The following is a 22,631-nucleotide window of genomic DNA, read 5'->3' as shown; positions in this document are numbered from 1 at the left end:
TACATTTATATGACTTTTCTCAAAGTGTTTCTCAAAGTTCACACCTCTTGGCATCAAGAAATGACTCAGAGTCAGGTTTGTGTTGTTACAGATTGTTCCAAGAGTTTATTTTTGATCGTTCACAGGAAAACATTTGGATGATAATTATATGATTTTTAGCCCTGAGGTCGTATGAACAAGACGCTGTTGATGGTGAATAAAACACCAACCACAGTCACACGACAGGTACTTTACACATACATTTTTACTTATCTTCATGTTGTCAAGCTGAACAGACGATGTATGAGTCTTACACCAAATCTATAAACCCAGAGCAAGTCTTTCAAAAGATCTGGTCTCAAGTAATTTGATAATCAGCGTACAGAAAAATAAATAAAAAAATCCTTAAATTGCGCCAAACAAGATTTTTCACTTGCCGGATGCAGATAAATGCCATTAAACTTGCAGTCAGCTGGAACCCACACACACACGTTTGTTAGATCCTTGCTTATATGAAGTAAGACCACTGGTGCTGAGACTGGAATGAGCATCAGGTGCTGGAGTTACAGTCGGGTGAAGTGCCAATGTAACTCAACACATACAAGGTGATTATTTAACTTTTCTAAATACCACAAAAACTTTCCCAGAAAGAGCACTCGGTATTCAATAAAACAAAAATAACTTCATAATTTCAATCTTATGGTTTATGCTGCAGATAAAATCAAAGTTTTGATGATCTTTATGAACAAGAGTCTCAGTAGTTTGTCCTTCAAGTGCTCATGTGACGGCATCACAATCACGTCCAAACAAGAGGGTACGGCTGTGGACCTTTCTGACCGTCTACTGCGAACGGGGAAGGAAACAAAACAAAACAAAAAGCTAAAGAGAATGCCAACCAGTCAAAAGCTGATCTGTTTAGCAAACTCTGGATTTCAGGCTGTTTCCAGCAGCCATGTAGCTTCCAAATGTACCATTATGGTACAACATGATGTCTCAGTCCTCTCAGGGACTTGTGGGTAACGGGGCGAGTGATGCAGGCTCCTCCTCATCCGAGTCAAACTCCACACTATCGTCTTTAACCCACTGGCCGGTCCAGTCTTGAACCCATCCATCACTAAGAAATCAACAAAAAGTAACAGTAGATTTAAATGTGCTGAGCTATACATTTAAAATTGATATGCTGATGTCAGAAAATCATCTATCCCATCTAACCCGTTTTAATCCTTTAGGGTCACGGGGTCTGCTGGAGTCTTTCCCAGCTCATTACAGGCGAGAGGCACAAAACCACATGAAGGGAAATTGACTTAAATTATTGCAAATCAAATTGTTGCAGTGTATTAGTCGCCAAAAGAAGACAATAAAAAAAATACATGACATAACAATAAAAGAAGCCTGTAGTCCATGCAGATCCTTGTCCTGAGAGTCACTGACTGCGTTTACATGCAGTCAATAACCCTTTTAAAACCCGAATATTGGCAATAACCCAAATTTGCACGGCCATGTAAACACCAATAACCCCTTTGAATAACCGGAATTTGCTCATATTCCGGTTTTTAAAAACCCCAATATGACCCCTGGGTTACTCCTTTTAAAACCAGAATATTGGGTCATGTAAACGCCAAACAGAATATCCCCATCAAACGGAACATGAATCTGTTTTCTGCGCATGCTCTGTTCGCAAGGAATTAGGGCTGGGCGATATGGACCAAAAGTCATATCTCGATATTTTCTAGCTGAATGGCGATACTCGATATATATCGATATTTTTTCTGTGACATAATTGGGGTTTCCCCCAAAGCATTATAGCATAGCATCTCTGTTAGCTTCATTTTTTTCTGAGGCAAACCCTTAAAAAAACAGTCAGTTTTAATACAAAGCCTCGTGCCAAATGTCACACAGGTTCCTTTATTAACAGAGGTCTGCACAATATCAAAATGTATAAAACAAATGAAATAAAAATAAACTGCCTGCATATATAGAATAAAAATGCTTCTTGAATAAAATAAAACAAATATCCCTTTCCTGCATAACAATTAAATTAAAATACACTGTGCAATTAATACAATGTAGACAGTAACAGGCAGACTTTTCCACTGAGGTTGACAGTTGTGCAAATAACAAAACATTTGTGCAAATCTCAAATAAAACATTCAAGTCAATTTGTCACAAAATAAGCTATATCAAAATCATAAATAAAAAAAAAAAAAAAAAGAAGCTATATCTATATAAACGATATTGTCTCGTACCATATCGCGTTTGAAAATATATCGATATATATTAAAATCTCCATATATCGCCCAGCCCTACAAGGAATGTTGGTCTTTTGAGTCCAGGACGTTCTTCTAAACACGGAGAAACACAAGACCACGCCACACTTTTGGAGTGAGGAGGAGACTAATCACTTCATAAATGTAATGAAGGATATGAACATTTTGGAATTTGTAGACGGTAGAAAGTACCGGGATAGCGAGATTTACAAGAAGGTGAGCGAAAAGTTGCGCGAAGCAGCATTTGTTTTGAATTTGGATACAGGAAGAAGAAGCGGAAGTGACGGGAATTGCTGATGTGATTGCTGATCGTGACGTTCTCCATACGTCGCTGGTTTGATCGAGATATCCCAAATGATTAATCACCATGTATACAGGGATAACCCATTTTGCTCACGCATGTAAACGGAATATTCCGAATGTTTCAGTAACCGGAATAATAGCAATAACCCGAATTTTGACTGCATGTAAACGTAGTCACTGTTAAAGGTTAGCATCATGCTCAGAAATTACCTTCTGCACTGGTTGCTGAGCAACCAGCTGACGACGCCCCCACATAAAGAAATGAATAGTGTTGCTCACCTTTTCAGTTTGAGGTAGTGTTCCAGCTCTCTCCGCCTCTGAGCCGTCATCGGTTCTGCCACCGCTGTCTCTGCAGCTGGAAGTGCTTCTACGTCTTTGGAGCAACCCGACTCTTCAGAACAGCAAACAAAACCACCCTTGAAGCATTTCTTGATTTTTCTTAAACATAAATCCCGAACGTTAAAGATTTCCAGGGAAAGAGTTTACCCGTATTTGTGTCACTGGAACTGCTTTTCGTTAAATCGTTAGAAACTCCCACTTTCCCACATGAAGATGCCATTTTATTACAAATGTTTCCAGGAGGAGCCTTGCTGGTATTCTGTGGTCCTTCCTCAGATTTTGTGCTGCAAAGAGAGACAGAAACGTGTTTAAAGTTGTGCTTTTCACTGCGAGATGTACAGGACTGTCTCAGAAAATTTGAATATTGTGATTTTCTGTAATGCAATTACAAAAACAAAAATGTCATACATTCTGGATTCATTACAAATCAACTGAAATATTGCAAGCCTTTTATTATTTTAATATTGTTGATCATGGTTTACATCTTAAGAAAACTCAAATATCCTATCTCAAAAAATTAGAATATTCTGGGAATCTTAATCTTAAATTGTAAACCATAATCAGCAATATTAAAATAATAAAAGGCTTGCAATATTTCAGTTGATTTGTAATGAATCCAGAATGTATGACATTTTTGTTTTTTTAAATTGCATTACAGAAAATAAAGAACTTTATCACAATATTCTAATTTTCTGAGACAGTCCTGTATGCGTGAATGGGATTTAGCTCCAGAAATTAAAACGCACCTGGTTTTTCTGTGACAGCTGTTATAGGGAACAGTCTTCAGTAAAGCGTGATGGGTGAGTTTGCGTGTTTGGACCAGTAAAGGGGCTGAACTGGACGGCTCCTGGAATCACAAGAAAATGTTTCCTGAGCACTCGTCCCTCAAATGCTATTGTGAGTTCGCTCAGACATCAGCTCCATTATTCCACAGAACTCAATGTTCTGTCTGTCTACTTGCTGTGTTCATGTTTTCCACTGACAGTTTCAAATTTGTTCGGCAGGATGTGATTTGTCAGGGTCATATGGCAGTCGCAGGAACACCACATAACACATTTCATAGAGGACAACAACATAGATTAAAAGTGTCAGTTGAGGACAGATGGTTTGTTCAGCTTGTGTTGTTTCCTAGCGATGATTCATTCATCATCTGTCCCGCTGATTCCTGTCTACAGGGCTGCAATCACACATTCACGTACCACATTTACCACGGGGAAAGTATTGCTCTGTGACAGCAGACATGCACTTCATCTGACTTTTGTACAAAAACAATGCAAAATGATGCTCAAGTGATGCAACAGTCCTGGCCTAAACCAGGGGTCTGCAACCAAAAATATTGAAAGAGCCGTATTGGACCAAAAACACAAAAAACAATTATGTCTGGAGCCGCAAAAAATAAAAAATTGTATAAGCTTTAGAATAAAGGCAGCACATGCAGCATGTTTTTATATTAGTTATAACTGGGGGAAGATTTTTTTTTTAATATTCACTTCGAGAAAAAAGTCGAAATGTTGAGAAAAAAGTCAAAATGTCGAGAAAAAAGTCAAAATGTTGAGATTAAAAAGAAAAGGAAAAAGGACGAAAAAAGAGAAAAAAGAAGAAAAAAAGAAAAAAGAAGAAAAAAAGAAAAAGGAAAAAAAAGAGAAAAAATCGAAAAAAGAGAAAAAAAAGAAAAAAGAAGAAAAAAAAGAAAAAAATTTAAAAAAGAAGGAAAAAAAGAAAAAAAATTTAAAAAAGAAGGAAAAAGGAAAACAAAAAGGTCAAACATTTTTGAAAAAGCTCCAGGGAGCGAGTAGGGCGGCGCTAAAGAGCCGCATGCGGCTCTGGAGCCGCGGGTTGATGACCCCTGGCCTAAACAGTATTAAAAATGTATAGAAAAAAAAGTATACTATACATATTTACATATGCACATGTACAAAAGTTTAGATATATGCAGTACAGAACACAAAGATTACAGACCAAGCTACCAACCTCTGGTGCGTCCTCAGCCTTGACATAGTTTTCGTGTTGGCTTTTTCTTATTTCATTCTTCAGTCTTTGTTTTTTGCCATAGAATCCTTTTAATCCTGAATGAGAACACACAACATTAGGGTACGTACGTATGTACATACATACATACAGACATCTAATTATGATATAATATACTGTACAATGACGTAAGGGCAAAAAGAATCAAAAATAATTTGTTGGACCACTTTGATTATAACACTCACTCAGTGGCAACAAGATTCTCAATGAAGTTAAGAACTCCAATCCATGCATGAAAATCTCATCACATGCTCCCTGAACCATTCTTTCACAATTTGTGATGATGAATCCCAGCTTTGTAATCCCAGCTTTAAATATGCCCATGACACCAAGAAAGTGATGGTCACAGTTAATTCAGGCAGTCAGCTGGTCTCTTTTTTGAACATTTTGTTATTGTGGGGCATGGGCAAGGGCATGGGAGTAACCCAAGATCATAACACTAACCCACGATCATAACACTAACCCCACAACTTTTTATCCAACTTTCCTCTTATACTTCTACACATATCACTTTGGAACAGGGTAAATATGGACTCATTAACCCACATGACTCTCTTCCTTCTCTCTAGAGACCTATCTTTATTCTCCCTAGCACATATTAGCCCTTTTCTTCCCCAATTAGCCTTAATAATATATGTTTTTCCTTCAGCTACTCAGCAGTTTAGTCTCAATGCTTTGAACTGCCTTTGCATTCTCTAATCCTTCAGCTTTCTACAGTTCAATTAGATGTCACCCAAGTGAAATCAAGGTAATTTCTGATTCCAAATCAACTTCCTTCCAGGTTTTAATAATGCATTGGACATTTCTTTGATGTATTTCAGTAGATTCATCATTCTACGTTTGCTGACTTTACATGTAACAGTTTTTTAAGGTTGCAGACAAATTTTTAAATTTGGAAGTTGATCATGAACAGTCTTGCACACTCCCTTGATCTCAGTTGTTAAGTGGCAATTGGAGCAAATTGAAGTCTACTTTTCCTGTCTTGCTATTATTTAATATATTTAATATTATTTCAAGTGTTTTTTTCGTTTCTCAAACAGGGTTTTTCCATGAGGCAACTTGTGTCAGCAACTATCTGATCAATATTGTCACAAAGGTATCTGGTTGCAGTCATGTAAAGAGTGACATCACAGTCGTTCTCCTGCAACTTAAAACTGGATGTTATTCTTTCAACGTGAGAGGGCGTCACATGTTGATCCTTATAAAGTTTTGGCACAGTGACAGTTCAGAAAAAACCGTAACATCCTCTCTACAGCCACAGGCTGTGTCTTTCAACATGGTTGTTTAGTAAATCATTTAAAAAAATGTTTTAATACATTGCTGCAGGACTTGGAGGCACTTCAATTTTTTTTTTAGATCTTTCTTTTAGTTAAATCTAGATGGCGACATTCAGTCTATATTCAACCTTTACAATTTTTTGTGTGTTTACTCTATTGTGTAATTTCCTCTTTATTTTCCTTTTTACTTTAATGTAATTATATTTTTGTAAACTACCCTGCCAACTGAATGTTATTTTTTATTTTCTAGAAAACAAACAAAACAAACAGACAAACAGAAAAGTACAAAACAACATAATCAATGTTTGTGAGCGTGTATGTGGGTGTGTGCATGTGTGTGAGTGCGTCTATGTATGCAAGCACGTGTGTGGTGTGTGTGAGTATGATGGTTTTCTAGAATGACCAAACAACAGCAGCCAAAAAAAAAAGAAAAAAGTAAATAAATTAATAACTAATAAATAAACTAAAAGAAGGGGGCAATCAATCAATTCAATAAGTAATGTAAAGTATAATCATAAATATCTTCATCAATATCACACTCCTCTTTGAACATAGCAAAGCAGTAATAAGTAGTAATAAGAAATTGAACTCAGCTTTCCAAAGATGGGATGAATCACTCTTAATTTATGTTTTAACAGGGGGGGGCAATCACTTTTTCTCACAGGGCTATGTAGGTTTGGATTTTTTTCCCCCTTAATAATAAAAACATTCATTTAAAAACTGGATTGTGTGTTTACTTGTATTATCTTTGTCTAATATTTAAATTTGTTTGATGATCTGAAACATTTAAGTGTGACAAACATGCAAAAAATAAGAAATCAGGAAGGGGGCAAACACTTTTTCACACAACTGTATTCATTCAGAAAAGAAAAATGATTAATAATGAATATAATAACAATAATGACAGAGGTAATAACATAATAATATTCTAACAATTATAATAATCATAATTACAGTTGTCATAGGAGCTGCTACTGCTGCTGTGACACGTCACTTCCTCCCAACGGCAGGAAGTGCCGTGTGGCTCTGAATAGTAGGTCCGAATTAATGCACACTACTGATATTTACTCAAAAGTGTGCCGAACTTAAGTATACTTTTTAGTATATACTGTTTAGTATGGCATTTCGGACGCACCGCTAGTGTCCATCAATCCACACTATTAAATTTCTCTGGAATGAGTATGGATAGAGCATACTATTGAGTACGTACTAAAAAATCTCATGTACTGTTTTTGCTACTCATCAGGGTGGAATTATGCAATTTCGGACCCAGCCCAAGATTCCTTGCGAACAGAGCATCCGCAGAAAACAAATTCATGTTCCGTTTGATGGGGATATTCCGTTAGGCGTTTACATGACCGAATATTCAGGTTTTAAAAGGAGTAACCCAGGGGTCATATTCGGGTTTTTAAAAATCCTAATATGAGCAAATTCCGGTTATTCAAAGGGGTTATTGGTGTTTACGTGGCCGTGCAAAACCGGGTTATTGCCAATATTCGGGTTTTAAAAGGGTTATTGATGCATGTAAACGCAGTCAAATATAATAATCACAATTAAAGTTGTCATAGCAATAATAACAGTAGTATTATTAATATAATAATTATAATCGATAATAATAGTCTTGCTCATAATAATGCACACATTTAAAATGAATGTTATTTTTAAAAGCATTCCCTCTTCGTTACCACCGTCACTGTAATAAATATCCCAACAGGACTAGTTTCTCTCACCGTCCAGGTGTTTCCTGCCCTGTCTGTGGACCGTCAGCATCTCCACGGTGTCAAACACTGGCCGGTAGAAACAAACCAGACACGTGAACCTGCACCAGAACAGAGATCAGCTGTTTAAATCATTACTTACTTACAACACTTTCAGTTCACCCTTAAGATCAGTTCACCTTCCATTGCTCATCAGAGCAGCCTCGTCGTCCGGGATGAAATTAGACAGCAGATCTGCAACACGCCTTTTCTGGAAAAACAAATGAACAAGTTGAACAATAAAAACAAAACATTAACCTCAGCTCACAGGATGCTACTGAAATACAATCGTATCTGTTACTTCAGGAACAAAACAATTATAGTGAAATAACCCGTCACCTTTAGAATATTGAGCTGACTCTTGTCATTTCCTTCTCTTTTAAATGACATGATTATTATGTTTGTTAATCCGAAAGCAAGAGGCTTCTTAACTGTAGCGTCAAGCTACATCCGGTTAGCGATGCTGCGTTCACAGACAGGAAGAACAAGTGGGAAAAACGACGATCAACTTTTAGAAGACTGTTCATTTAAAATTGTATGGAACTTACAGTTTTGGTCAGAGGTGCCAAAAGTATTCACATTCATTACTCAGGTAGAAGTATAGATACTAGAGTTTAAAAATACTCCTGTAGAAGTTGAAGTATCAACTCAAGTTTTTTACTCAAGTAAAAGTATAAAAGTACTGGTTTCAAAACTACCTAAAGTATAAAAGTACCGGTAAAAGTAATGTAAGGGGGAAAAAATCCATTAAGGACAAAAGCCATTGAAAATGAATGCATCTTAGTATAATGCAAATATATTAAAGAACTATATATGTGTACTATTGAGCATTAACAGGTGTTTAGAGAGCAGGAGATATGATGACTAGTTGCCTATAAGTATTGTAATGGTGCAAAAAGTCAAACTTCAGAGGCATGTTATCATTTATCCTAACCTTTATTGGAATGTACATCCAGGTTTAGTTGCAGGAATCTGAGGGAACGGATGTAAGAACAAAACTGGACAAGAACATCTGAAACAACCAAATTCACTCTATCTGGATTGAGCAATTTAACTGGATAGTTTTTTTTTTAAAGGCCGAAATGAAATAGAGTAACGAGGCTGTTTTTAAAATGTAAGGAGTAAAAATTACAGATAGCCTAATTGTGTGAAAATGTAAGAAGTAAAAGTAAAAAGTCGTCTGAAAAATAATTACTCCAGTGAAGTATAGATAATTGTATTTGTATTTATTGTACATTCAACAACATGATGTGCAATATATGTCTACCTCATACACATCCTACCTTCCTTTTTTGCAGTTTTTCTTTCTTTTCTGTACTGCACTACTTTTTTATTTTTCATTCCAATATATATACTGTTTATATTTTGTAATTATATATTTTTTACTTTTTTTACCCTTTCCCTGCATGTGTGTGTTGAGTGTACTGTTGCTGCACAAAGTGAATTTCCCCATTGAGGACAATCTAATCTAATCTAAACTTATCTAAAATTTATTGAACTGATTTTACATAATGTTGTTTTTTATTTCTAGCACTCCCCTTCTTGTCTCCCCTCAAAGTGCTTATCCTCTTTGTTCAGGCTGCATTTGTAAATAAAAATGTGTTCTTAAATTGCTTGCCTGGGTAAATAAAGGTTAAATAAAAAATAAAATAAAGCTAGGCTACTGGCAGGATTAAATATTTATGTGTTTTGAACATCTATGGTAGCCTAGTCCGTAAGACATTATCTGCAGTGTATATTTTAAGTACACGTCATTTTTGAGTATGTCTAACGTTAAACTACAAGATAACAGAGTAGATGTGTTACAAGTACGGTAACCTAATTTAGTTTTGCTGAACGTAATATCAGTTTCTTCCCCCAAGCTGTTGCTCTGATGAACTCTCAGCACTCAGAGAGTCTCAGAGTAATCAATCACTGTGCAATAATAATAATAATAATAATAACCACAATCATATGCTGTAACAATCCACCTTTCAATAACCATGTCTACCTCATACTGCTGCACCTTTCACTTAAAAAAAAAATTGTATATACAGTAAGAGATGTCATTTGTCTATTTACTGTACAGTGAGCGAAAATAAAGTGAAATTCCCTGTCTTGTTTGACCTGACTTGGCCAATTAACCTGATTCTGATTCTGAGTTGACCCTGCAAATAGAGCAAAACCACCAGTGTAGAATCTTATAGAAAAACCTTAAACTAGTGGTCTTCAACCCTGGTCCTCAGGACCTCCAGTCCTGCATGTTTTAGATGTTGCCCTGCATCATCACACCTGATTCTAATTAATGGTCATCATCAGCTTGTCATCCAGGTCTGCACAAGTCTGTGTCATTAACAGTCACTTGTTGTATCATGGTGTGATGAAGCAGGGCAGCATTTAAAACAGCGGTTCTTAACTGGTCCGGCTTCGGGCCCCCCATCCCTTCTTCATCACAAGCCCGGATCCAAATATAAGACAATTTTCTAGTTCTCAAATTCATTGAAAAGGTAGTGTAGCTTAAGCCTCAGATTGTAGAGAAATAACAGTGTTTTCACGTACAAACGTGAAATAAAAAAGTGCAACTGAAAAATATTTCCCAAAATATATGGCTTTAGCTGATCCACTAATTAAATGCACAAATACAGCAGGAGTGAAGTTATTGAGTCATTAATCAAGCTTCAAACAGGAAGCTGATGTGACATCAAAATTTCTCAACAGCCACTTTTAACAGACAAACAGTTTCCTGCAAATACATGAAAAAAGGGAAGTATATCCAAAAAGGCTGAAAATTATGTAGGTTTACCTGAGAACTTTACCATCATCTGAGCCACAGGGCCCGGGGCCACTGAAAACGGGTCTGTGATCCACTTTTAGTCAAACACATACAATTACATTGAAACAAACAATCAAACACGATATATAAAAACACACAACACAAAAAATATTAATAAGTGTTAGCGCTGGTCCGGAAGAGTTACAAACATGTGCAATGATCACAGATGAATGTTGGGAGTGTATTTTTGAAGGAGGAGAATGGGATGAATGTGTGAAGTTTTAGTGTTTGCTGCAGATGATTCCAGTCACTATCAGCAGTGAACTTCTGGGTCCCCACCCAGCAGTTGAGAATCACTGATCTAAAACGTGCAGAACAGGCGGTCCCGAGGACCAGGGTTAAAGACCACTGAATAGAAAGTACGGTAATTTAGTAGGCCATATTGGTCAGACATTAGCCATTGTGTCTGTGTCTCTCCTCCTTTCTCTGTTCTTCATTCTCTCTGTCTGTTCTCTCTCTTCCTGCTCTGCCCAGCTGGCCTCCTAATGATCCAGGTCCTGCTCAAGGTTTCTTCCCTCCTAAAGGGGAGTTTTCTTGCCACTGTTTGACTTAAGGTTTTTCTCCCACTAGGGGAGTTTTTACCTGCCATTATTTATGTTATGTTTATGTAATAATTGTTCAGGGGTCATGTTATGGGCCTCTGGAAAGATCCTAGAGACAACTTTTGTTGTAATAGACGCTATAGAAAATATATTGAATTGAATTGAATTGATCAGCGTAATATTTGTGAATTTGTAAATTGAATTTATTTCGAACATGTATATAAAAAACAAGAATAAAAATAAACAATAACATCTTCATATGCACATAGGTTCGAAAAAGGAGTAGGAAGAAGTTTACACTTTTTCCTAGTTCCTACCCCTTTATAACTATGAATTTACATTATTGCTATTATTATATCTACACAATATCCATATAAATATAGTCTATTTAAATACTACGTAAACATGCCTATTACTACATAATTATTCATATAAGTATATAGAAAATATAAATATTACATAAATATTATATAAATATATAGAAAATACAAATATTATATAAAGCTATATAAATATATACTATATAAACTACATAAATATCCACATAAATATCTAAACATATCTTAAGCAAGTATAATATACAATTTTTCTCTATTTTATTTGTTTATCACACTCCTCGTTAACCCATTTCCTCTTCCATATACCTGTTTATAAATAATTTTTTCTATCTCTTTTTAAACAGATTTATGTTAGTATTTTTTTCCCAACCTCTTTATTGATTTTACAAAAATTCGCATTTGCATCAAAGAACACTCAGCGACCAATGAGTAAAACAAAAAAAGAAGATACAGAGCGAAAAAGAAAGAAAAGGAATAAACAATAAAATAAAAGAAAAAAAGAAAAAACGCAAGTGATCAGTCAGGAATTAGGGTACACAGATACTCATGAAGATGCTGGGCTTTTTGAATCATGCAAGATTTTAAATATTTTTTGTACTGAATTATTTCATTTAGATATAAAGATTGGATTAATTTTCAAATTTTAAATAATGAAATTATTTATTCCAAAGTCTATTTTTTTGTCCTCCACTTGTAAACCAAATTTAATGCTTTCAAACGTAAGAATACGAATTTATGTTAGTACTTTGTTTCATTTCCTACGGAGCCCCTCTGGTGACATTTGAAAAAAATAAAATAATAAAATAATGCGTGGCCACGCATTAATAACTCGTGGCCACGCATTAATAACTCGTGGCCACGAGTTAATAACTCGTGGCCACGAGTTAATATCTCGTGGAGGGCATTATAAACTACTGTCTGGACTTCATGGATGCAACTTCCTTGGTGGGATGGTTATTCATCATTAATAACAGTAATTATAGTCTATTTATATTAAAGAGTCTTGTCATGTATTGTCATGGCAAGTGTATTAATAACATGTGACATTTGAAAAAAATATGGCCACGCATTATTTGATTTTTTTCAAATGTCACCAGAGGGGCTCCTGCTCCAAACTCATATAAAAATTATCGTAGCGGTTTTTCCAAGCGACTCAAACGCACCGTTTGTGACGCATCCTAATAGACACGTCACTCACCTCGGCAGCCATGGCAACGCCTTCAGCTGATCTCACGAGGCATGAAAACATCGGTGTGGTTTAGTTGACAAGTTCAGCATGTTTAACTCCTGATTAAGACTTTATACTCGCGTATTACCAGTTTACCAGAGTTATTACGTGTTAACTAGAAGACAGCGGATCCTCTCGCGATGTTGGCGGCGTTGATGGTTGTTCGGGGCCGGATTTCCCCTCCGTCCTCGGGGCTGGAGGCTTAAATGCTGCTGGAGATGTCCGGAGATCGAGCTCCGTCCTGCGGGGCCGGCGGGGCCCCCGGCGGCCTCCTGCGGGGCAGCAGGACCCGGTCCTACGGGAGTCTGGTCCGGTCCCCGCTCAGTCCCCGGCAGAGCCGCATCCAGCACCAGCTGCAGCCCGGGGAGACGCTGCAGGGGCTGAGCCTGAAGTACGGGGTGTCTGTGAGTACCGGCTCTGTTTAATAGGGGTTTAATAGGTGGAAAAGAGGGTTGCGACTTGTTAGTTAGTCAGTTAGTTAGGCAAGGCAAGTTTATTTATATAGCACAATTCAACACAAGGTGATTCAAAGTGCTTTACATTGACATTAAAAGCAGCAAGACATAATTGTACAGTAAATAGCAAATAAAATGAAATAAAATTATGAGAAAAGAAGGTAAAATAATAATAATAAAAGCACAGGTTGCTAATTTAAGAGTACGCTTACATAACGAATAAATGAAATAAAATGATAAGAAAAGAAGTCAAATAATAAAAAAAAGTTAGTTAGTTAGTTAGTTAGTTAGTAGTAGTTAGTATTTATTTCGGTCAATCACAAGCATACAAATCAACAAAACAAGATAACAAACATCCACAGGTTTTTCCCTGGTCAACATTGTGATTATTTTGACCGAAAAGGTCTGGGCTTGAAGCATAAAGCTTATCTTGCCCACCTTTTAACATAATAGAATATACAAAAAGAACAAATGAAGTATCATGAGGTTACACAAAATAATAATAATAGTAATAGTAATAATAATAATAATAATAATAATAATAATAATAATAGCTGTAATAACTGTAACAATAGTAATAGTAATAATAATGATAGCTCTGAAAACAGAAAGTGAAAAGATGCTAAAGAAACCGACAAAACCAATTTAGGTTGTCATTTCATCTCATGCATGTGTACATTCTTCTTTGTTTGCTTATTGTGCTTCTATATATGTGTCCATTACCTTTGCTTTGAATAATATCTTGTATGCTTTAATTGAGTTTGCTAATTTAAGGTAGTTGTCTAATGAGTTCCACAGTTTTACTCCTAAAACGGATATACATCTACCCTTTGTATTTGTTCTTACTGCTGTTGTCTTAAACATTGCTGTTCCCCTGAGGTCATGTAATTTGTAATAATACATTTTAACTTGCATAGAAATAAAGACTTGATATCATGTCCTTCAACACTTCTGCAGTATATTGATTCTCAAAATAAGCATTCCCCATTCCTCAAGACTTCTTTCTTTTTATTCTACCTTTATTTTACCAGGTTAGTCCCATTGGGATCGATGATCTCTTTTTCAATGGAGACCTGGCCAAAAATGGCAGCTTTAAAAGTTACAGACAAAACAGCAAATCAACAACAGAAATAGAAGGACAATGCAAAATACTTCACAAAACAGTGCCAGTAAATAAGTTACAATACTTAAGGACAGTGACATGTACCAACAGAGTCATTTAAAAATGCATTTGTAAGAGCTTTAAAATCAGACAATGACACTAATGTGTTTAGCTTCAGGTCTTTTTGGAGGTTCTTCCAAGCAAGTGGGGCAGAACAGCTGAAGGCTTTCTTCCCTAGATTGGTCCTTGCACTTGATATGGACAGCATTGTTTATTTCTGTCATTTCCAAAATAAGAATTCTATTCAATTTCAGTTTTTCAATTCAATTTTATTTATATAGCGTGACGCTATATAAATAAAATTGAATTGACTTATGTTGTGATAGACGCTATTAGCGTCTATTACAACAGAAGTTGTCTCTAGGCGCTTTCCAGAGACCCAGAACATGACCCCTGAACAATTATTACATAAACATTACATAAACAATGGCAGGTAAAAAAAATCAAATACAAAAGAAATGAAAGAAAATAAAACAACAAATGAACATGAAGTTAATGCTAATATTGCATTAGATCAAAACTATATAAACAAAACAAGACCGAAAAGGTGTAGGCCAGTGGTCTTCAACCCTGGTCCCTGAGAGCCCCAATCCAGCATGTGTTAGATGTTTCCCTGCTTCTGCAAACCATGATACAAGTGACTGTGTCATTAACAGACTTCTGCAGATGTTGATGACAAGCTAATGACGACCATTAATTAGAATCAGGTGTGATGATGCAAGGAAACATCTAAAACATGCAGGACTGAAGACCCCTGGTGTAGCTGAAGCTTAGTTTATTACCCTTTTATAATCCATTTCTGTCAGCTCCTACATATACCAATACAGAGAAATAAATCAATTAAAAGAAAACATTTCATATACTTTTTATATATTGAAAACATTCAATATACTGCATAGACCTATTATCTATTGAAGTTCTGACACTTACATAAACACTAATACAATATGATCATACTTAATGAACATCTTGTTGTTCAATATATTTTTAAATAGTTGGTATGTACTGCACTCCCTAATTTCCATTTCCAAAACATTCCACAGATTGACCCCATAAACTGAAACACATCTATTTTTGACATCCTTCTGTTCTTTGTTTTTGTGAACATAAGCTTCCTCTCAGTTCATATACAGTGTGGCAACAGATAATTATAAGCCTTTTACATCAACAGTGATATTTTGAAATCAACAAGTTCATTAAATTTGAGCATCTGACAATTAATAAATAATGTATCCCTTGGTTCCCGATAATCAGCTCTGTTGATAACTCTGATTGCTCTTTTTTGAAACAAAATAATTGGATTTATGATTGTTTTGTATGAATTCCCCCAAATCTCCACACAGTAAGTAATGTATGGTAGCATGGAAGAATGATACAGTATTTGTAATGCATTTGTATTGAGAAATTCTTTGTAAATGTAATGTAAATGTGGAATTAAGATTGTTTTCATTGAAATAAAAAAAGTCAGATCCTGCTGCATATACTGTAATGTAAAAGCCTCTCATCAAACGATTAATCCACTTCCTGCTTTGCTTAAGGAAAGCTTCTGCTTTAAATGTCATGCATGAACGTCATGAGGAGTTGGAATGCTGGCTGTCTTATAATTTAATAAAGAAAAATGTATTACCAAACATCATAGACCTTAGTGAGACTGGTTTTGATAAAGCGTAATACTGTCTCATGTGCTTGGCAATTAAATTATCTTTTTCAGATGGAGCAAATCAAAAGAGCAAACAGGCTATACACCAATGATTCAATATTCCTGAAGAAGTCCTTGTCAATCCCTGTAATGTCAGACTTGGATGGTTGCAGCAACGGGGTGGATTTGTCTGAGGAGGACTGTGACGGCGTTGGCAGCTCGGTTCAGAATGGGCCGACAGGAAGCTCCAGTGAGGAGAAGCAGAGAGCGTCAGACCTCACTCCTGTGGATTTTTTGAAGAGGTTGGATGAACTGATAAGTCAGTCCAAGCAGGCTGCGGTGAGAGGATGCCAGGATGCAGAGAAAAGGTACTGATGTGAGACTTGATCAGATATGGTTGTTTAGAATTTCACGTGACAATGTATTTTATCAATAACATTCTACCATTTGTTTATTTGTTAATGTCAGCCGACCCTCAAAGTGTAGCTGTTAGTAATACATAAAAAAACACCCATATTTTTTTCTCCCTGTTCCACACTGCACAACTTAAGATGCACAATATACAGGATTGTCTCAGAAAATTAGAATATTGTGATTTTCTGTAATGCAATTACAAAAACAAAAATGTCATACATTCTGGATTCATTACAAATCAACTGAAATATTGCAAGCCTTTTATTATTTTAATATTGCTGATCATGGCTTACAGCTTAAGAAAACTCAAATATCCTATCTAAAAAAAATAGAATATTCTGGGAATCTTAATCTTAAACTGTAAGCCATAATCAGCAATATTAAAATAATAAAGTTTTGCAAATAAAGTTTTCAAATGCAGTTGATTTGTAATGAATCCAGAATGTATGACATTTTTGTTTTTTTAATTGCATTACAGAAAATAAAGAACTTTATCACAATATTCTAATTTTCTGAGACAGTCCTGTATGTTTTTATTACAGTGACATTATTTAATGAACAAAACTGAAGCAAAAAACAGATGGAGAGTATTCACAAGGGTTATATTATATACCTCTTACTCTTCCCAAATCATTTAAAACTAGAACTGCAACAACACTTCGACCTAATCGATTAGGTAAGCACTGTTGTGCTAGTTACTGAAAAATAGTAACTGGTTACCGTTACTAGTTACTTCATTAAAAGGTAACTCAGTTAGTAACTCAGTTACTTAGACCAAAAAGTAATTCGTTACTATGAAAAGTAACTTTTGAGTTACTTTAAATAAAAACATTATTTTAAATGCTCCCATTTAATGCCCCTCTAGCCTTCATTTCAGCAGGTACTGTATGGATTTGCATTGTGCATCGTGTTCTGCATTCTGATTGGCTAAACAGTCTCTCCGCTTCTTCACTTCCTGTGTCAATAACGTTGGTCGCTTAGCAACAAGCTGAGAACGGCCAATGAGCTTCAGCAGCAGCTCAAGAACGGGACTCTTTGATGAATCGTTCATTACAGTCTCAAATATAATAACCAATGGTAGCATGTCCGTTTATAAGAATCGTTTTGCCCAGAAGAAAAAAGAGCGATAACAACGACCCCTAACTATTTTCTTCTCTCGAAAAAACACACCTCCACCGCGGGGTTTAGGATAAAAAGACGCTACAGAGTTGGGATGCAGCGGCTCAGAAGAGCAGTGGAATACGTGCGAGGCGGTGCTGATCTCTGCAATTTGAAGCCTTCTATAATAATTGTAAAAAGAATTTCACTTATCACGGGTTCTTTTTGGAACGTAACTCCTGCGAAAAATCACGGATTACTCTAATGACAATATCTCCATGTTGCGAAACTCGCCTTCTCTTGGGTCGCCATGACCGTCATGTTTTTGAATAAACACACACTACGTTTCCTCTGGTCTCCACGTGCGGGGAAAAAAAGCTTCACTGTAGCCAGAAATAACAGAGTAACGCACCGTTTGGTAACGGTAATTGCGTTACTGAATTTAAAAAGTAATGCGTTAGAGTATTAGTTACCGCAAAACTAATGGCGTTACTGTAACGCGTTACTAAATAACGCGTTAGTCCCAACACTGTAGGTAAGTAAGTCGACTTGGATAGAGTGCGTCGATGCGTCACATGCCGCATGTACATAATGTGTTGTTTGAGTCTTAAAAGATGAGACTTGGTTTTAATCCATAATGAACTTGTGCTCAAACTTTAATGTGCGGACGAACATTATCCAGAAAACCTCGCGTGTAGCTACACTTCGTCATCTCTGGTCTCCGAACAAACACTCGGTACTTCCCTCTGCTGGTCACATTGAAGTAGCATACATTCATTGAATGAAACTTGTACCTCTTGAAACAAGATTCAAGCATCAGGTTTGGGACTTTTTCAGGGAGAAACCCCACAAAATGGTGCTCTATACGCTCAGTAAAATCTAAATAGTGTGTCACAGCAGCACAACCTCCATGCGTGAGCATCTCAAAAGAAAACATCCTGTGGTTCTCAAACTTCAAAGTCACGACACTACAACAATATAAGCATTTATCTAATTAGTAAGTGACAGTAAACGTATTAAATGTAGTTTGTTATTTTATAATTTCCACGTGTAAGTCGTGGCTTGATCATTTTCTGGTGTAAAAACTAAGACGATGATGCTATGACGGTTTACCTGCTTCAAAATGCTCCAGCCTATTTGGGTCTTTAAGTACTTAAAATTAAACAATATTGATTTCTGTTAATGCCATGTTTGTGCTGTCTGACAATATAACAGTTAGCAAATATACATCCCCCCTTGTGCTATCACCTGGTAAAAGATAATTTAAGATTAAAAGAGTAACATATTCAACGTGAATTGTGAAGTGATTAACGCTTGTGATGGTGGTGTGATGGAACTTTTATTAAAATCTAAATCTATTTAAATTGGATTTTTTTTTTCACAAGTAAAAAGTTGTTAGAATGGTTAAATTTATTCTTTTCTGGCATTTATCAGAAAGATATTTGAAAAAGTGGGTTAAAAAAATTATCATAAGATTGATCTAAATAATGAATCGTTGTATTAATAAAAAAATAATTGATAAATCGACAAGGAAATAATGGTGAGTGGCAGCCCTAGTTAAAAGGGTAAATTGCAGCAGGTGCTGCTGATCAGCCCTTGATTAAATGATCATCTGCAGGTGTGCAGACATTTATAAAGCAGAGGTTTTGGGAATTGGCTGGTTTGTTGAATTTATGTTGTGTTAACAATGCTGAGAGAGAAAGACATAAGCAAAGGTCCTAGAGCAGTAGTTGTTGCACATCAATCTATCTTTAACTTTTTTTGAGTGAAAATTGTTTCCAGTTCACCAGCGACACATCGCACATAATTCATCAAGGAGTGACATCATATGTTTCGGCCCTGTAATACTATAAATGTCTAAAGTATGAACGGTTTTGCTTTTAGTCATTCCCTTGACACTGTGACTGCTATTTAAGTTATTTCCATTTTTTTATACTTCAAATATTAATTTTAAACTTGTATAGATGTCAAGTGCCTTGTGGTTCTTGAGTTTATGAGCATTTCTATTCCAGTCTAATCTGACAGTTAAATGTTCGCTGAAATTATATCATGCATCATGTGAGGCACACCAGCAAATCTGCATCAGGCTGGCTGATATATGCCCAGAAACCTCATAAACTTAAGCAGCATTAAAGAAGTGAGACTAATGTCATAAAGCACTCATCTACTTCAATTTATTGCCACTAAATGTGACTCTAAAAGCTGTAGAATCATTGGGGGTACCTGCTATTGCCTACATGATGATTTCTTTTTTTCCCCCTTTTTGGATTATTTAAAAAAAAAAATTGCTTGGTGGAAAAAGTGTATGTTCTTCTGAGAGTGTATTTGGCTAATCCTATGGAGCACACATGGACACAAACACACACAGATACAAAAGATACAAAACAAACAAATAGAAGATTGAAAGTCACAGCTGGTTCTTAATATTGATTTGTGTATTTTGGCCGTAAGGGACATGGTGTTACTAAATAATGTGAACCATAGTCAACAGATCTCCACCCAGTTGAACATGGATGATTTTGGACAAACACATGGGAGAGGAATCCCTACTTTTTACAAAATACTAGCTACAGAAAAATAGTCTTCTGTTCCTCCAGTCCAGGGGTCGGCAACCCAAAATGTTGAAAGAGCCATATTGGACCAAAAACAAATATGTCTGGAGCCGCAAAAAATGTATAAAAATTGTATAAGCCTTAGAATGAAGGCAACACATGCTGCATGTATCTATATTAGTTAGAAATGGGGGAAGATTTTTCTTTTCATTATGCACTTCGAGAAAGTCGAAATGTCGAGAAAAAAGTCGAAATGTCGAAAAAAAAGTCGAAATGTCGAGAAAAAAGTCGAATGTCGAGATTAATGTTGAAGTACAATCTCGAGAAAAAAGTCGAAATGTTGAGAAAAAAGTCGAAATGTTGAGAAAAAGTCGAAATGTCGAGATTTAAAAGGAAAGAGAAAAGGGAAAAAAGAAGAAAAAAGAAACAAAGGAAAAAAAGAAGAAAAAAAGGAGAAAAAAAAGAGAAAAAGATAAAAAAAAGGAAAAAAAAGAAAAGAAGACAAAAAAAAAGGTCAAACATTTTTGAAAACGCTCCAGGGAGCCACTAGGGCGGCGCTAAAGAGCCGCATGCGGCTCTGGAGCTGCAGGTTTTCGACCCCTGCTCCAGTAGAACTGAATTAAGGACATTGAAGCCTGTAATGGCTCTAAGGCAGATATTTGGCACACTCATTGAACATGGCTGGCCTCTCTGGCTCACCTAAGCTTAACCTTCACCTTAACTCTTATCTTTCTATTCAAAGGAAACATTCTGATGCTTTATAATTCACAGACTGAGCTTTGATGATTGCATGTAGCGTAAAAAAAAAAAAAATTATGAGAGTATTCCTAAATGTAGTGGCGGTAAAATCACCGGATCTTGTTATGTGCTTTTCTTTGCCAGGGTTGCAGCCCTGGAAGGAGCTTGCTCCAGCAGGACGTCAGATTGGCGGCCGCTAACAAGGTCTCAGAGTCTGATGTCGTCCTCCAGACCCCAGCAGGCTGCACACGGAGCCATACCCCTCACTATCACCAAACTCACCAAGAAAGTCAAGGAGAGGGAAGATGAGATCTTTGAACTGTGACATAATTCATTCTTTTGTCTCAATCTGCTCATTAAATTAATTTTCTCAGAAAGCCACGTTACAGGGATTCCACTCCAGGACCAGAGAGCGTTACAGGCAAAGAAAGCTGATAATTGTACTGCAGCTGAATTAACTTCAGCATGCATTTTCTGACTTTTAATTAAAGTTCTACAATATAGCATCTTATTTTTTACATGTAGCAACGTACTGTAAATTTTGAAAAGCCTTATATGGCAAAAGCCGTGTTTGGCTTGTTCTCACATTCAGGAAATAACATGAAATGTTAGTCATATAACTGCGTGTATGGTAGACATGGAAAGAGGTTTGCATGTAATTCTGCATCTAATTTTTCTAACTAAATCCTTAGGCCAGCGGATGTTGTTACATACATTATTCACTGCAATGATAACACTGTAATTATATAGTTATAATTATAACACAGTAATTATAACCATGCAAAAAGGGTTTCTTGACACTGGTAATGTAGCCAAAATATATGAAAAAGAGGATTTTGTTTGGGATATTTTCACAGTAATTTTATTTGTTAGGTCCTGTATTTGACTTCATGTATGTTTTGTATAGTTAGTTTTTTTTTTTTTTTTTGAATAAATATTTAAAAACTTTTCTTCCTATTGCAAAGAGATGTGGTTCCTTGGGGGGGCCGTGGTTCTGCGTCGGGGCCGCCTGATGAATTTCGGTGCCTCACCAGATGTGGAGGACAGCGATCTGGACGATCTACAACGAGTCTCCAGCGACTCGGCTCCGAGTTCCTCCCAAATCCGTCTCGTAGGGAGAATCCAGCCCTGGGGAGGAAGCTCATTTAAGGTGCTTGTATTTGCAGTCTCATTCTTTCCGTCACTACCTACAGTCTGTGGTCAGAGGTGGGCGTGTGAACACAGATCTAAGGGTAAACAGAGAGCCTCGCCTCGCCTTTTAGATCAGCCCCTTCCTTCAGATGTTGCACCGATCCAACTGTCACACCCCATTTCCATTCTTCCCACACTTGTGAGCAAAACCCAGAAGTACTTAAAGGGGACCTATTATGAAAAATATGTTTTTTCTTGTTTTAACATATATAAAGTGGTCTCCCCTCAGCCTGCCAACTCAGAGAAGGAGGAAAGGAACCAAATTCTGCAGTCTCTGTACAGCCGCCCGGATGAGCCGTCCAGTGTGATGTGGATCTACGAGCCGTTCAGATTCTGCGCCCGTCGTTACGTAACGACGGGAGCAATGCGTGAAACCACGCCCACAACTAAAGCTTGAGTTATGGTTCTGCGTCAAAACCACGCCGTGCCTACGGCGTGTGGTACACGTCTGACGGCGTCACTGACGCGTACCTCCCAAAAATTGTAACTACGCGTTGCGGCGACGCAGACCA

The 22,631-nt window shown here is 36.5% G+C and overlaps 2 protein-coding genes across 2 annotated transcripts; one reads left to right on the top strand and one right to left on the bottom strand.

Annotated features, from left to right (window-relative positions):
• Positions 1–601: 601 nt before the first annotated feature.
• Positions 602–12,905, bottom strand: scnm1 (sodium channel modifier 1). Its single transcript, XM_061717557.1, is given in 9 exon segments — positions 602–1,093; positions 2,829–2,999; positions 3,002–3,172; positions 3,635–3,735; positions 4,860–4,954; positions 7,924–8,012; positions 8,091–8,161; positions 8,290–8,413; positions 12,841–12,905. Coding segments are annotated over 8 exon segments (861 nt in total). The 5' UTR covers positions 8,341–8,413; positions 12,841–12,905; the 3' UTR covers positions 602–981.
• lysmd1 (LysM, putative peptidoglycan-binding, domain containing 1) lies at positions 12,858–21,845 on the top strand. Its single transcript, XM_061717555.1, has 3 exons — positions 12,858–13,274; positions 16,199–16,494; positions 21,073–21,845. Exons 1-3 carry the CDS (start codon positions 13,077–13,079, stop codon positions 21,251–21,253), a joined length of 675 nt encoding a protein of 224 aa, XP_061573539.1. The 5' UTR covers positions 12,858–13,076; the 3' UTR covers positions 21,254–21,845.
• The last annotated feature ends 786 nt before the right edge of the window (positions 21,846–22,631 follow it).

Source organism: Cololabis saira, chromosome 3, assembly GCF_033807715.1.
Source record: "Cololabis saira isolate AMF1-May2022 chromosome 3, fColSai1.1, whole genome shotgun sequence".
Classification (NCBI taxonomy): domain Eukaryota; kingdom Metazoa; phylum Chordata; class Actinopteri; order Beloniformes; family Belonidae; genus Cololabis; species Cololabis saira.
This window is presented reverse-complemented; position numbering and strand designations above follow the sequence as displayed.